The sequence below is a fragment of the Abrus precatorius genome, unplaced genomic scaffold (assembly GCF_003935025.1).
Source record: "Abrus precatorius isolate BTA unplaced genomic scaffold, Abrus_2018 Scaffold6, whole genome shotgun sequence".
Lineage (NCBI taxonomy): Eukaryota > Viridiplantae > Streptophyta > Magnoliopsida > Fabales > Fabaceae > Abrus > Abrus precatorius.
In genome coordinates, this window is record NW_020874406.1 from 14504064 (window position 1) to 14518813 (window position 14750).

Genomic DNA, 14750 nt, shown 5'->3' on the forward strand with positions numbered 1-14750 from the left:
CATTATAAAATATTATAGAATTAACATTTTAATAATATTAAATACTATAATTTTGAATAAAAAATGTTATTTTTAACATGTGTCGTTAAAAAAATATTTTATTAATTTAATGTACAAATTGTGCATACACTATTTTTTTTTAAGCAAAGTGGAGGAGTTGATCCATCCAAGAAAAAAAATGGATAAACACATTATTTTCGCGGAAAAGTTTAACATGATGATCAGTTCCTGGTTGACTGGGATGGCGCTCAAGTGGAAAATAATAATTATGAATTTTGATGAAGAGACGGACGCGGTACGAACGTGTTATAATGGGTCACTTGCATATGTTAGTTAGGTGCGATGCAGCATTCACATTACATGATAGCCATAGGAATAAGAATAGGAGTTTGGTATTATGGGTTTATTGGATAGACATTAATTTCAACGTCAACACACACCAATTTCACAATTAAAAATCGAAGGCCCTAACCCAATTGCATTTGGATGCCACTGCGAGAGAGTAAAACCAAACCTCACTAACCAAAGCACGCGCCATTTTCTCTCTCTCATCGGATACATGGCGGAATTTGTTGAACTTCCGAGTCGTTTAGCAATCCTTCCTTTCAGGAACAAGGTCCTTTTACCTGGCGCCATCATTCGAATTCGCTGCACTTCTCCTAGCAGGTTCTTCTTCCTTCTTACACAACTTTCTGTATCGTTCCACTTCAATATTATGGAACTTGTGAATTTTATGGTTGTTTCTCCCTTCTATTATTAAAATTATCAATGATGGACCATTAGTTAACTTGAAACAGAACTGAAGCGATGCATGTTGTTAACGAACTAGCTTGGTTAAACTTTTGATTTCGAATGCAGTGTCAAGTTGGTGGAACAAGAACTTTGGCAACGAGAGGAGAAAGGGTTGATTGGGATCTTGCCACTTCGAGATGCTGCTGAAATTAAGCCAGTGGGTCCCACTATATCTCAAGGTGATTAACTGATCTTTAGTTTTTGCACTTTTTAGAGCGAAAAAGGTTATGATATTCGTTTTTCTATTCCTCTCCCTTATAGGCATAGGTTCTGATTCGCTAGACCAAAGCTCAAAAGTGCAAGGTGGTTCATCAGGTTCTCATAAACTTGATACAAAGAAGCAGCATGATGTTATTCATTGGCATAGCAGGTATAGCGTGGGTTAACATTTTTTGTGCCACTTCAAGAACCTAAGATCAAATTACTTGATAGCGTTTACAATCTAACAATTAATCAGCCTGTCTGCATAAAGTTATCTCAGCAAAAGATATGTTATAGTGGATTTGATTTACCTTGCGGTCTCTTTTCTGCTAAATTGATGGTTCCTCTTTCATATTTATTACCTTCAACTTTTCATATCAGACCTTCCCTCAACTTTCTAATGCTATGAAGTGAGTAAGTTATCAGTAGACTTTTGAGGTGAAAAAAATCATCAAATGGAGGTGGATCTTAATTGACCTTCAATTCCAGGGGTGTAGCCGCTCGAGCACTACACTTATCAAGGGGAGTGGAGAAACCAAGTGGCAGAGTCACATATATTGTTGTTCTTGAAGGTCTATGCAGATTTAGTGTCCAGGAACTTAGCACAAGAGGAACTTACCATACTGCAAGGATCTCACCCCTTGAGATGACTAAGACTGGTAAATCATACATGTTTTCCTTAACATGAATTTTGTTTAGGAATTGTATATTTTTATGCTAAGGATATTAGTTTCAAACTTCATTCTAATTTTTCTTTCTATTTTTTTGGCAACCAATTAAAACATCAGAAATTGGACACAACAACAACAATAGTGATAATAATGATAATTATAATAATTTAACAATGAATGCATTTAGTAATATGTTCCACCTAAGTATGTTATTAAGTTATGAAAATTACACTATTAAGCAGGGGAATCTATTCCTTACTCTTACTGGACATAAATGTTCTGAATAACGTTTTATTCCCCTTTGCTATGAAAGCATTTATTATTGATAGGATTCAAGAACAAGAATTGGAAGAAAGAATGAATTGTTCTTATTGATTATGAACAGATAAACAGAAATAGAACTACAAGAGTCCGAAAGAGAAATAATTCCTTCCAACTAACCAAGAATATTCATCATCCCCTTACAATGTAAACTAACTTTCTATTTATACATTCCTCTAATCTACTAACTGGGCCACGCATATTACTGCTTATTATTCCTCTTTCTAGTATATACTTTCCATACTTTGGGCTTCCTCGACTCATCAATAACCTGGTCCTGAATTCCCTCATTGGGCCTAACAATATCACCACCTGAAGTGGCAGCCTTGTCCTCAAGGCAGAAAGAGGGAAACTGATGGCGAAGGAAAAACTCATCCTCCCAAATTGCCTCAGAAGCAGAACAGCCCTTCCACTGTATCAAAAATTGTTTGATGCGCTTTCCCTCAGCAGAAACCCAACGACTAGCCAGCACCAGAGCAGGATCTGCAATTTCCTCAGTTTCCAAATTAGCAGGTAACTCTGTAGAGGATTGATATTGCCCAAAAGCACACTTAAGTTGCAAAACATGGAACACTGGATGAATCTTGGAAGAAACAGGGAGCTGCAAACGATAAGCAACGGAGCCAACACGACCCAAAATCTGATAAGGACCATAAAACTGTGGAGCCAATTTCTGATGGATACGGGAAGCAACAAAGTGTTGACAATGAGGACCCAATCACCCTCCTGAAACTCCACATGACGACGACGTTTATCAGCAAATTTCTTCATAGCCTCCTGAGCACCTAACAAGTGTTGCTTGAGCTGCTTCAAAGCCTCATCGCGGTCTTGCAACTCACAAGCAACAGCCTCAACACGAATTTTTCCAACCACCAGTTTCGGAATAGAAGGAGGGCTATGACCATAGACAGCCTCAAATGGAGATGTTTCAATGGACACATGATATGTGGTATTATACCACAATTCTGCCCAAGAAACCCACAGGGACCAGTTACGCGGATGATCAACAGCAAAACACTGTAAATACTGCTCAAGACAATGGTTTACCACCTCCGTTTGCCCATCGGACCGAGGGTAATAAGCAGTGCTAAGGCATAATTTAGTGCCTTGAAGCAAAAATAGTTCTTGCCAAAAGTGACTCACGAAGACCGAATCACGATCACTCAAAATAGAGGATGGAATCCCATGCAAACAAACAATTTCGCGGGCAAAAATCTCAGCAATTCGTTTCACCGAATAAGGGTGCTTAAGAGGGATAAAATGCGCATATTTAGAGAGCCTATCAACCATGACAAATAAAGCATCAAACCCTTTAGACTTGGGAAGCCCTACAATAAAATCCATAGAAATTTCGTCCCATATTTGAGAAGGAATGGGCAACGGCTGCAGCAAACGCATGGGAGAAAGAGCCTCGGACTTACTGCGCTGGCAAATATCACAGCTTTGGATAAAAAGTTTGACTCTTTTCTTCATGCCCACCCAATAAACATTTCCAGCCAAACGTCAATAGGTACGAATCAACCCAAAATGACCTCCAGTAGCAGAGGCATGGAACTCATGTAACAAGTTAGGGATGAGAGAAGAATTAGCAGACAATACCAATCTGTTGTGGTAATATAAAACCTCATCCTTGAACGTGTACCTAGATCGAGAATTTGGGTTCTTCCGTAAATCCGAAATTACTTGACTTAAAAAAGAATCTGCCAACACCTCCTTCTGAATAACAGAGAGCTGATCCCATTGTGGAAAGGAAAGTAATGAGTAAAGTTGCTCTTCTTCACTTCCTCGACGAGATAACGCGTCTGCAGCCTTGTTCGAGGACCCTGGCCTGTATAAAACATCAAATTGATGCCCCAACAGCTTTGAAATCCAACATTGCTGATCTGCAGAAGCTACCCGTTGTTGTAGTAGATGCTTCAAACTGCGTTGATCAGTAAAAACAGTGAATTTTTGGCCTAAGAGATAATTTCTTCAATGTTGAATTGCGAGAACCATCGCCATCAATTCTTTCTTGTACACCAATTTGGCTAACTGACCAGCAGATAAAGCTCTACTAAAATATGCAATAGGCTTGCCATGTTGCATAAGTACCCCACCAATTCCAATCCCAGACACATCGCACTCAATAGCAAACTGTTCATTGAAGTTGGCAATGTGAGTACTGGAGTAGTAACCAATGCTTGCTTTAATGCAGCAAAAGCTTGGGCAGCCAAAGAATTCCACTTGAAACTATCCTTCTTGGTGAGTTCCGTTAATGGTTTGGCCAATTTCCCATATCCTTGGATAAAACGACGATAATACCCAGTTAACTCAAGGAAACCACACACACCCTTCACACCCTTAGGCTGGGGCCAGTCCAACACACTACGCACCTTACTCTGATCGACTTGAACACCATCTGCTGAAATAACGTGGCCAAGATACTCAATTTGCTACTGACCAAAATAGCATTTCCCTTTGTTAGCATAAAACTGATTGGTTGCTAAAATTTGCAATACACAACTCAAGTGCTTCATGTGCAAGGACCAATCGCTGCTATAGACAAGTATATCATAAAAAAAAACCAATACAAACTTGATTAAAAAAGGCCTAAATAGAGAATTCATAGTGGACTGAAATGTGGAAGGAGCATTCATAAGACCAAATGACATAATTAGGTACTCATAATGTCCCTCATGAGTCCTAAACGCCATTTTACAAATATCGTCCGTGCGCATTCGAATTTGATGGTATCCAAATTTTAAGTCCAATTTAGAAAAGAAATTGGAACCAAACAACTCATCCATTAATTCTTTTACTACTGGAATAGGGAATTTATCTGGAATAGTTATGGAGTTTAAGGACCGATAGTTCACACACATATGCCACGAGTTGTCCTTCTTTTTCACAAGAATCACAGGATTGGAAAAAGGACTGATACTATGGCGAATAATTCCCTGAGACAATAAATTCTGCACCTGTTTTTCGATCTTGTTTTTATGATAATGAGGGTATTTGTAGGGACGAACATTTACTGGTTCTGACCCTTCTTTAAGGTTGATTGCATGTATTGTGGAACTAGCGGGAGGACGACCCTTAAGCTCCTCGAAAACCTCCTTGTACTGATCAAGAAGTACACCTAACTCTATTTGCTGTGAAGGAGATATATCGGCCTTAAAATTCAACCCCCACTGATCTGTCTTGTTCCACGAAATTCTCTCAATTGACAAGCCATCCGTCCCAATTAAATTGTTCAAGAGTACAGTGTTCTTTGCAGCCAACCTTCTCCTATTGCTTGACTTCTTTGACCCGACACCACACAACTCAACAATTGTGTCTCCCCAAGAGAAAGACATGCTCATGTCACTCCAATTGACCACGACTTTGCCCAACGTCTTGAGCCAAGAAATACCCAAAATGACATCAAGGCCCCCTAAATCTAACACATGGGCATCCACTAGCATCCAAACTTCAGCACCTGAATTACATTGAAACATAATCCTTTCGTAAACACTAGGTGTCCATCGCCTAACCTGACTTGTAGTTTCGTTTCCTCCAAAATTTCTAGGCCTAATGCTTGCACCACTTAAGGGGCTACAAAATTGGCACTAGCTCTACTATCCACCAAAATTACTACTACCACCCCTCCTAACAGCCTGTTCAACTTCATCACTTTGGCAACCTCTAGACTAGAACTAGAAAGGTCCAAAAATCCCATCACCTTGCATTCCAGCTCCTTGGCATCTTCTTTAGAACCATCAACTTCCAAAGGCTCCAAAAAAAAAAACTCCTCTTGGACCTCTTCATCCTCAGCCATAATAGTCAAACGCAGGGACTTGTCTCTACACTAATGGCATGGACCAAACTTTTCCCCACACTTAAAACAGAGGCCTAATCTGCTATGTTTTCAAGCATTGTATCATGCGAAAGATGTCGAACCCCTCTACTACGATTTCCACCAAAACGATTATCTACACCAGCGCGAGAAACCCCGGATTACGCCCCAAACGAAGGCTCTTTGGGTCCCTGGGTAACGTAAGCCACCACTGAACGAGAACCCCCATGAGAAAATGCGGGAAAAGAGTCTCGTCAAAATCCTGAGCCACCGAAACTGTTCCCTGAGGAAGATTTACCTGCTACGTCATAGCATCCCTAAACTTTACCAACTCTGCTTCAAACCCCCTGGCCAACTTCATGGCATGCTTCCTTGTTGTTGGATCCAAAGTACGAACCCTGAGTCGAATGTCCTCTTTCAAGCCCCTATAAAATAACCTAGATTTTTCCATTGGCTCGTAAATCATCGATAGATTTTTCCAATGCATCTAATCTCTCATTCGTTCTCGTACTCATGGCGCAATTTTTTTTTTGTATCCGGCAGGTTGGACCAATTGATAGGATTCAAGAACAAGAATTAGAAGAAAGAATGAATTGTTCTTATTGATTATGAACAGAGAAACAAAAATAGAACTACAAGAGTCCCCTAGAGCTATAGCTCCGAAAGAGAAATAATTCCATCCAACTAACCAAAAATATTCATCATCCCCTTACAATGTAAACTAACTTACTATTTATACATTCCTCTAATCTATTAACTGGGCCACTCATATTACTGCTTATTATTATTCCTCTTTCTAGTATATACTTTCCATACTTTGGGCTCCCTCAACTCATCAATAACCTGGTCCTGAATTCCTCCATTGGGCCTAACAATTCCTCTTTCTAGTATATACTTTCCATACTTTGGGCTTCCTCGACTCATCAATAACCTGGTCCTGAATTCCCTCATTGGGCCTAACAATTATTGAAGCATAAGCACTGTTAATAATAGCATACTAGCTCCAATCTGTCACTATGTGAGAGTCTAATAACTTTTGGTGCCAATCTGAGGAAAGTTCAAACATTTATTTGCTGCAACTATCTGCTTATTTTTGAAAAAGAAAATGTTAAAGGTCAGATTTTGAGTGTTCAATGTTTCAATTGTACATACACCTTCTCACTACTTACTTAATAAACAATAGGGGGAAGTGGCATGTGATTCTCGGAATGGTTTTATTCTTTTGATCTCCTTGTTTTCATTTTAACAAATGACACGTTTTATTAATATTAAAAAAAGGAAAAAAAAAAAAAACTTAGAGCAGTTGCTTGATATTATCACTATAGATATTTAATTCTTATCTTTGAAGATGCTGAGTTACTTCCATTTTCTAATCTAGATATGGAACAGGTGGAGCAAAAGCCAGATTTTATAATGTTATCTCGCCAATTTAAAGCAACTGCCATGGAGCTTATTTCTGTTCTGGAGCAGGTAAAAAGCTTGTGAAAAAATAACACCAATGCCTCTTCAACTAACAATAACACAGATGGAAATGTTGTTGAGCATTGATCTTTAGAATCCCTGATATGCATATACAGATGATTGAAGAATATAAAGTAGAGCCCATGATTGAATATATTATTTCCTTAATATATTTTAATAGCATGTAACAATTTCTATACTGTATGAGGATTAGTAGCTCATTTTATTCTTATATGATGTATCTAGAAACAAAAAACTGGTGGAAGGACAAAAGTTCTTTTGGAGACTGTTCCAGTTCACAAGTTGGCTGATATATTTGTTGCTAGCTTTGAGATAAGTTTTCAAGAACAGTTGTCCATGTTGGATTCAGTTGACCCTAAAGTAAGGCTTTCAAAAGCAACAGAATTGGTTGATAGGCACTTGCAAGTAAGTAATAGAGTTAATAATGCTTCATGTGGGTTTGGTTTCCCATTATTTATCTGATTCCACTTTTGTCCACGGCCACAGTCAATACGTGTAGCTGAGAAAATTACCCAAAAAGTTGAAGGACAATTGTCAAAATCTCAAAAAGAATTTCTTCTTCGACAGCAGGTTAGCTTTCTTGCACCATCCTTTTGATATATACTTCAAATGTGGATATAAGGGTATAGAGGAAATATTGATAAAGATTTATACCTTACTAAAATTACATTACATGTTCCAAGCCAAAAATTTTCAATGACAGATTTCAGATGGAAAATTCCTCTTAGCAGTTCCCTTAGCATAGCTCTAGCAATGACTCTTCTAATATTTTGGGACCTCCAATTTATATGTAGGGTTTTGTATTAGAAATTAGGTTATAGTTATACTGGCTATCAGCTAGCTATTTGAAACAGTGTCTGGTGCAAAACCATAGTGACTTTACTTATCTCATTGTTTGGATGTAGGTATGTTTGACATAATCAATATGTATTAGTTGCAAAAGTTTATTACTGTACCTTTTAAAGGTTAATGGACTAAGGGTTTACAAGCACAGCATTGAAATTTTGTTGGTCTTAACCCATCAGGTGTTGTTAGACTTAAATGGTACAATAATAGCACACATTTGGGTAATATGAAATTAGAGTAGTTTATTCCTAGAGAGGAAAAATACTAATTAAAGAGTGTCTTCAATTTTTGCTAATGGAAGTAGCATGTAAATGGTGATATATTTCGCATAAGATTTAGAAGGTTATCGACTCTTGGCCTGTTCAGATGCAGTGGAGCATTTTATTTCTGTTTATATGCATTGTCTTGTTTGGACTTTTTTCTAATTGGACTGTTTTTGTTTTCTTTTGCCTGCAAAATACATTTTAGATGAGGGCTATAAAAGAGGAACTTGGTGATGATGATGATGATGAGGATGACCTGGCTGCCCTGGAAAGAAAGATGCAAAGTGCAGGAATGCCACAGAATATCTGGAAGCATGCTCACAGAGAGTTAAGGTGCTTTTTTTGGAAACATTCTGAGATGGAATTTCTTGCCATAAATTTCAACAAGAATGACATTGGAAACTATGATATTATTGTAATACAAGTTATTTTACAACTTAGTGGAGATAATCAGTTTATTTTAATTTTACTGTAATTCTCCCAGGAGATTAAAAAAAATGCAGCCTCAGCAACCTGGGTATAGCAGTTCACGGGCTTACCTGGATCTTCTTGCTGATTTGCCATGGCAGAAGGCTGGCAAAGAGCATGAACTGGACTTAAGAGCTGCACAGGAGCGTCTGGATATTGATCATTATGGTTTAGTGAAGGTCAAGCAACGGATAATTGAATACCTGGCTGTTCGGAAGGTTTTCAACATCCTGTTACCATGCCTCCTGGTAAATATATAGTAGCATGCATCTTAATGTGTATCTGATTTATGTGTATGCATTGCAGCTTAAGCCAGATGCAAGGGGTCCAGTGTTGTGCTTTGTTGGACCACCGGGTGTTGGGAAGACATCATTGGCATCTTCTATTGCTGCTGCTTTGGGAAGAAAACTTGTACGCATTTCCCTTGGTGGAGTCAAGGATGAGGCTGATATTAGAGGTCATAGGAGAACATACATAGGAAGCATGCCTGGGAGACTTATAGATGGACTGAAGGTTCAAAATCCAACTTAAATATTGAACACTACCTGTAATACTATCCGATTTTTATGAAATTTTCAAATGCTTGTAGGAAGGTGTAATTGTTGCAGGTTTTATGATCTGGTTATGTGCCTTTTTCCACTTGGTATTGTCCCAGTGTAGAGCCAAGTGAATATTGAGAAGCATGGAGACAGACTCTAGATTCAGAATTATGGACAGACAGTACAATAATAACGAGAATAGTGATTGAGTTAGGATACAAATTCTAGATTCTAGGTTCCATAATTTTTGTTCAGTAATTCTAGGTTCTAAATTTGTGCACACTACAGTAGCACATGGGCAAACTAAATTCTGGGTTCCTTAATTTTTAAATTTGGATTTTGCCATATTGGACACAGTAAAGGAGGGTTGCACTGCATAAATGCACATATAAGTATTTGATATGTATGATTGGAGCCATAATATTGGGATTTCTACTTGAGGAAAATTAATAGTTAGAATAGAAGGGACATGATTTCTTTTTTGTTTTTCTTAAAGGGGCGAGAGGGTGTAGAATACTTAATACCCATTTGCTAATTATGTGTTCTTACATGAAAGTTTGATACTTTTAGGTATGATATATTATGCAAGAAAAATGAATATACTGATGGAGAAGTCATCTCATTCATATATATTACTTTGTAAATTATAATAAGCATTTTAGAAGAGCAAGTATACATTTTTTTCTTTTCTACACACAGTAACATATACTTGATGTTCACTAGGGCATCCAATAAGATGACCAATAATAATAATTCATAACACTTTTTAGTTGCTTTGCTTTCTTCTGTGGTCTGGTTTAGATTCATAGATGCTATTGCACTTGATTTATAGAGAGTAGCTGTTTGCAATCCTGTCATGCTGCTTGATGAAATTGACAAGACAGGGTCCGATGTTCGTGGAGATCCAGCTTCTGCATTGCTAGAAGTTCTTGATCCAGAACAAAACAAGACATTCAATGATCAGTATCCTATTCTCTTCATGATGATGTCCCTTATTCTTCTTTCTTCTTAACTGAACTTCACTTCAAGGATGAATCAATGCTAAAATCAATAAATAATATAAGGAAATAATATTATTCTGTATATCCTGATATATCTATTATTTCAGCAGAACTAGTTCATTTTTATTGTTGTTTCTGTTTTTTCTTCTATTGCAATAAATAAGCAATAATCCAAAGTTGTTCCTTAAGTTAGCTAGCTATTTGAATGTTCCATTTGATCTATCCAAGGTAATTTTTGTGGCTACAGCAAATAGAGCACAACCTATTCCTCCACCTCTCCTTGACAGGATGGAGGTCATTGAGCTTCCTGGATATACACCCGAAGAAAAGCTCAAAATAGCCTTGCGGCATTTGATCCCCAGAGTTTTGGACCAGCATGGGTTGAGTTCTGAGTTTCTTCAGATTCCAGAGGTACTGAATGTTTTTCACTTAAAGGAGTTCCAAACTATCCATTTAGTTTATATTACCAAACAGATAATATTCCGTTACCCGTCTGTCAAAAGAAAAGGAACGTAGGAAACATGCAACAAACTAGTAAAATTGCCCAGATGTACATGTCTGGGCCAAAAAATCCATACCATAACTATCCTTTCTGACATCTCTCTTTTCCCAGCCTGCATGGTATTAGAAGTTTGATGTTTTCTATGTTTTCCACTTTGGTTAAAAAATTGTTAATGAGCATTAGAAGTCCCTCCTTATTAATCCCTATGCCGGCTCTTCTACACTGTCCATCACAATAAGACTAAAGAAAACATGTAAAACATACTGTATGGGTGCACAGAAATACTCTTGATACTGATTGTTAAATTTGTTATCTTAGAAAGAAATTTTTTTGCGTAGGATTCTAATTGGAAACTATTTTGATGTAGGGGATGGTGCAACTTGTTATTCAGAGATATACTAGGGAAGCTGGGGTACGCAATTTGGAAAGGAATCTAGCTTCCCTGGCTCGTGCTGCTGCAGTAAGGGTAGCAGAGCAAGAACAGGTAGTTCCACTAAACAAGGGGGTACAGGGACTTGCTACCCCACTTTTGGAAAACAGACTTGCTGATGGTGCTGAAGTTGAAATGGAAGTGATACCTATGGATATCAACAATCGTGACATTTCAAACACATTCAAGATCACCTCTCCATTGGTTGTTGATGAAGCTATGCTTGAAAAAGTGCTTGGGGTAATTGCTGTGAAAATTTGTGTTTGTTTGTGGTTGGAGTTTCAAATACTTCCCTCTCCTTACACCCTTAAAGAAAAAAAAATTTGATGGAATAAATTATATAAAAATTGTTGCCTGTCACCTCAGCAATTGGAATCTACTGCTTTTAAAGCTAGCCATATAACACTGGATTGTACCCCAGGCAATTATTTTTCTGTGTGCTAGTCTCTATATTTATGTATATAAATCCCTTGGCACCTGTGAATGCAGTGAGTGCTATCTTAAAATGCACTTTTACAGTATAGCTTAGACGTAACATGAATGAGTACCTTGTATATGAAGTCCTCTTGAAAGAAATCTTATAGAAGCAAACCTTCAGTGGAAATTAGATTTGATAATATAATTAAAGAGGAGGAATGCCTGATTTGTTGATGTTATAAACTGCAGCCTCCAAAATTTGATGGAAGAGAAGCAGCTGAGCGTGTTGCAACTCCTGGGGTATCTGTTGGGCTGGTTTGGACTAGTATTGGTGGAGAAGTTCAGTTTGTCGAGGCTACAGCAATGGTGGGGAAGGGTGAATTGCATCTTACCGGACAACTGGGTGATGTAATCAAAGAATCAGCTCAGATTGCATTAACATGGGTAACCAACCTCATCTAATTGAGTTTTAACCCACGTTATCTTGATTAGGGTTTTTCCTTTAATTTCCCTTCAAAATATGTTTCATGTTACTTCTGTCTAAAGAAAAGTTTCATGCTACTTGTAACAAGCTACTAGCCACTTGTGCGCATGCATTTGTGAATATGGAAGTGCCTAAGTGCTTGTTTGCCATTATCCTGCTTTCCTTATTGTTTTTTTTGTTGGTCTTCTACTCTTTTGGTATGTTATTCTCATTGCTTCAATTGCTAAAGCATTGCAATATAATCATACTGCTTTTTTTTATAAAAATAAGTTTATAAAAAGGAAAGGGGTACGTAGAAGACAAGGATAAGATATCCTTCTTACATGGAAAAGAAATCAAACAAATTTATTATATATAATCAGTTTCCAATCTCTCTTATGTCTGCCAAGGAAATTCCTTAGAAAACAGGAATGTGTAGTTAGAATATCTGAAAAATACGCAATAATATCTTCATTACATCTTAGATAATCTCGCAGGATTAGTTTCCATATTTCCATGAAATATGATATAGTATTAGTATAATAAATAAAGGTTAGTGCTTACATCTTTTTGTAACACATACGACACATTGTATCATTTCAAGTTAATATCAGTTTCAAAGTATTTATTCTCTATTTCCTCCTCCCTCTATACCTAATAAAACCCTAGAATTTAAACATGTGCTAAACACCACATATGGCTTTCATAGGTAAGGACAAGAGCGGCTGAACTTAGGCTAGCTGCTGCAGAGGGCATTAATCTGTTGGAGGGCCGTGATGTACATATACATTTTCCTGCAGGTGCTGTACCTAAAGATGGGCCTTCTGCTGGTGTGACTTTGGTCACGGCATTGGTATCCCTTTTCATTCAGAAAAGAGTGAGATCAGATACAGCTATGACTGGAGAGATGACACTGAGGGGTCTTGTACTACCTGTTGGTGGTATCAAGGATAAGGTAAGTTTCTTGTTTCATGACCAGTGTAAACCTTCTAAGAGATGTCAATGATAATGCCACAAGGGTAGTTGCCTATGTGTAATTTATTCTACATTTATTAGTCAAGCTACAAAACCATTAATAATGCAATTCCTCGTGGAAATGGAATGAGCTAGTATAAATGTATCTGGCGGTTATTAAATATGTATGACTAATTCACCTGTTTTAAGTTCAAAAGAAATTTCTTTTTGAGGAAAGAGTTAATAATTATGTATGTGTATGCATTGTTTGGGATAGGAGGCATGCAGTAAGAATGGATTTTGTACTTGTTGCGAACTTCCTTGATTGACAGGATGAGATGCATATCAGATGGACACGAAGGGGAGTTTTTATAATTTTTTATGCAACAAGAAAAAGTACAGGGGAAAAAAGAAACTTTGATTGTCATTTCTAATCGGATTACTCTATAAAATGTAATGCTACTGCACAGCTATTTACTGGCTTAAAAGCATTGATATATTTGAACATTCCCCAGGGACCAGAAAAAAAAAATGTTTACGGCTATAAAATTGTGGCATGATCGGATTTTTTTTATCGATGTTTCACAGATATTAGCTGCACATCGATATGGTATCAAGAGAGTCATCCTGCCTGAAAGAAACCTGAAGGACTTGGTTGAAGTACCATCATCTGTACTGGCCAATTTGGAGGTAATTATGTTTCCTTGTATTCACGCACTTTTGTTCCATTCTATATAGTTCTGAACCGAGCATAGTTAGCACTAAGGTAGACACGAATTTGGCATGAAAAATTGTCACTATTTAACTTGTCCAGTCATTTAGTAAGTACATTTTCAAAAACTCCGCGAACTATATGTCTGCATACTTTTGTGTTTTACGTTCTTATGGTGCTTAAAATCAGGCCCTTGATAACATTTCACTGAAATGAAACACAAGATCACAGTTTTCTTTTCGATTTTCCTAAACAGATACTGCTTGCAAAACGAATGGAAGATGTGTTAGAGCAAGCTTTTGACGGCGGGTGTCCTTGGAGACGACACTCAAAGTTGTGATAGTATCCTTGACTTGCACGTGTTACGTGGCAATCGCTGGCTTATGTATTGATTCAAAATCTGGCCCCATACTACTTGCGACATTGGGGAGGAGTACTTTGATCTCTTCAACTGCTCGTGATTGTGCATAACTCCAGAAAACGACAGTTTGAGAGGTAGCTGACATCCTCGTGTACTCTAAAATCTTTTGTTAAGTATTTTCTTCTCTCTTTTTCTTCATTGCTTTCGACCAACTGTACTAATCCAAGTTCAGCAAATGATGGTTTCCCCTCTTCTTTCCTTTAGCACCCAATCCCTGGGCAGCTGGCCCCCTATTATATTTTGTTAATTTCTGGCCGTCACTAATTTCAATGTGCATAAGCCATTATTTTCTGAGCAAAGGAAGTAAGTACTTCAGCTCTCTTTTTCGACTTCCCCCTATTATATATGTTTAATAAATAAGAAATTGTTAGGAGGTTAGGTGCGGTATTCTATAAACAATTTTTTTAATGAGTTCAAAATACATAAGAAATTTAATAAGTAATTAGTTTTTAT

The 14750-nt window shown here is 37.5% G+C and overlaps 1 protein-coding gene across 5 annotated transcripts; it reads left to right on the forward strand.

Moving 5' to 3' along the window:
* The first annotated feature begins 335 nt into the window (after window positions 1-335).
* LOC113869932 (lon protease homolog 2, peroxisomal-like) lies at window positions 336-14750 on the forward strand. 5 transcript variants are annotated; one of them, XR_003505504.1, is made up of 18 exons: window positions 400-666; window positions 859-971; window positions 1054-1162; window positions 1483-1652; window positions 7178-7269; window positions 7507-7686; window positions 7768-7851; window positions 8596-8723; window positions 8875-9076; window positions 9165-9371; window positions 10230-10360; window positions 10596-10809; window positions 11268-11570; window positions 11997-12191; window positions 12920-13165; window positions 13442-13617; window positions 13753-13854; window positions 14133-14587. XR_003505504.1 is itself a non-coding variant. In XM_027506479.1 (18 exons), exons 1-18 carry the CDS (start codon window positions 560-562, stop codon window positions 14214-14216), a joined length of 2691 nt encoding a protein of 896 aa, XP_027362280.1. In that variant the 5' UTR covers window positions 401-559; the 3' UTR covers window positions 14217-14612. The 5 variants fall into 5 exon arrangements, 2 of the variants coding, with proteins under 2 accessions (XP_027362282.1, XP_027362280.1); XR_003505503.1 differs by lacking the exon at window positions 13442-13617 and adding an exon at window positions 7371-7394 and having other exon boundaries at window positions 401-666; window positions 13753-13985; window positions 14108-14556; XR_003505502.1 differs by lacking the exon at window positions 13442-13617 and adding an exon at window positions 7371-7394 and having other exon boundaries at window positions 401-666; window positions 13753-13985; window positions 14133-14556.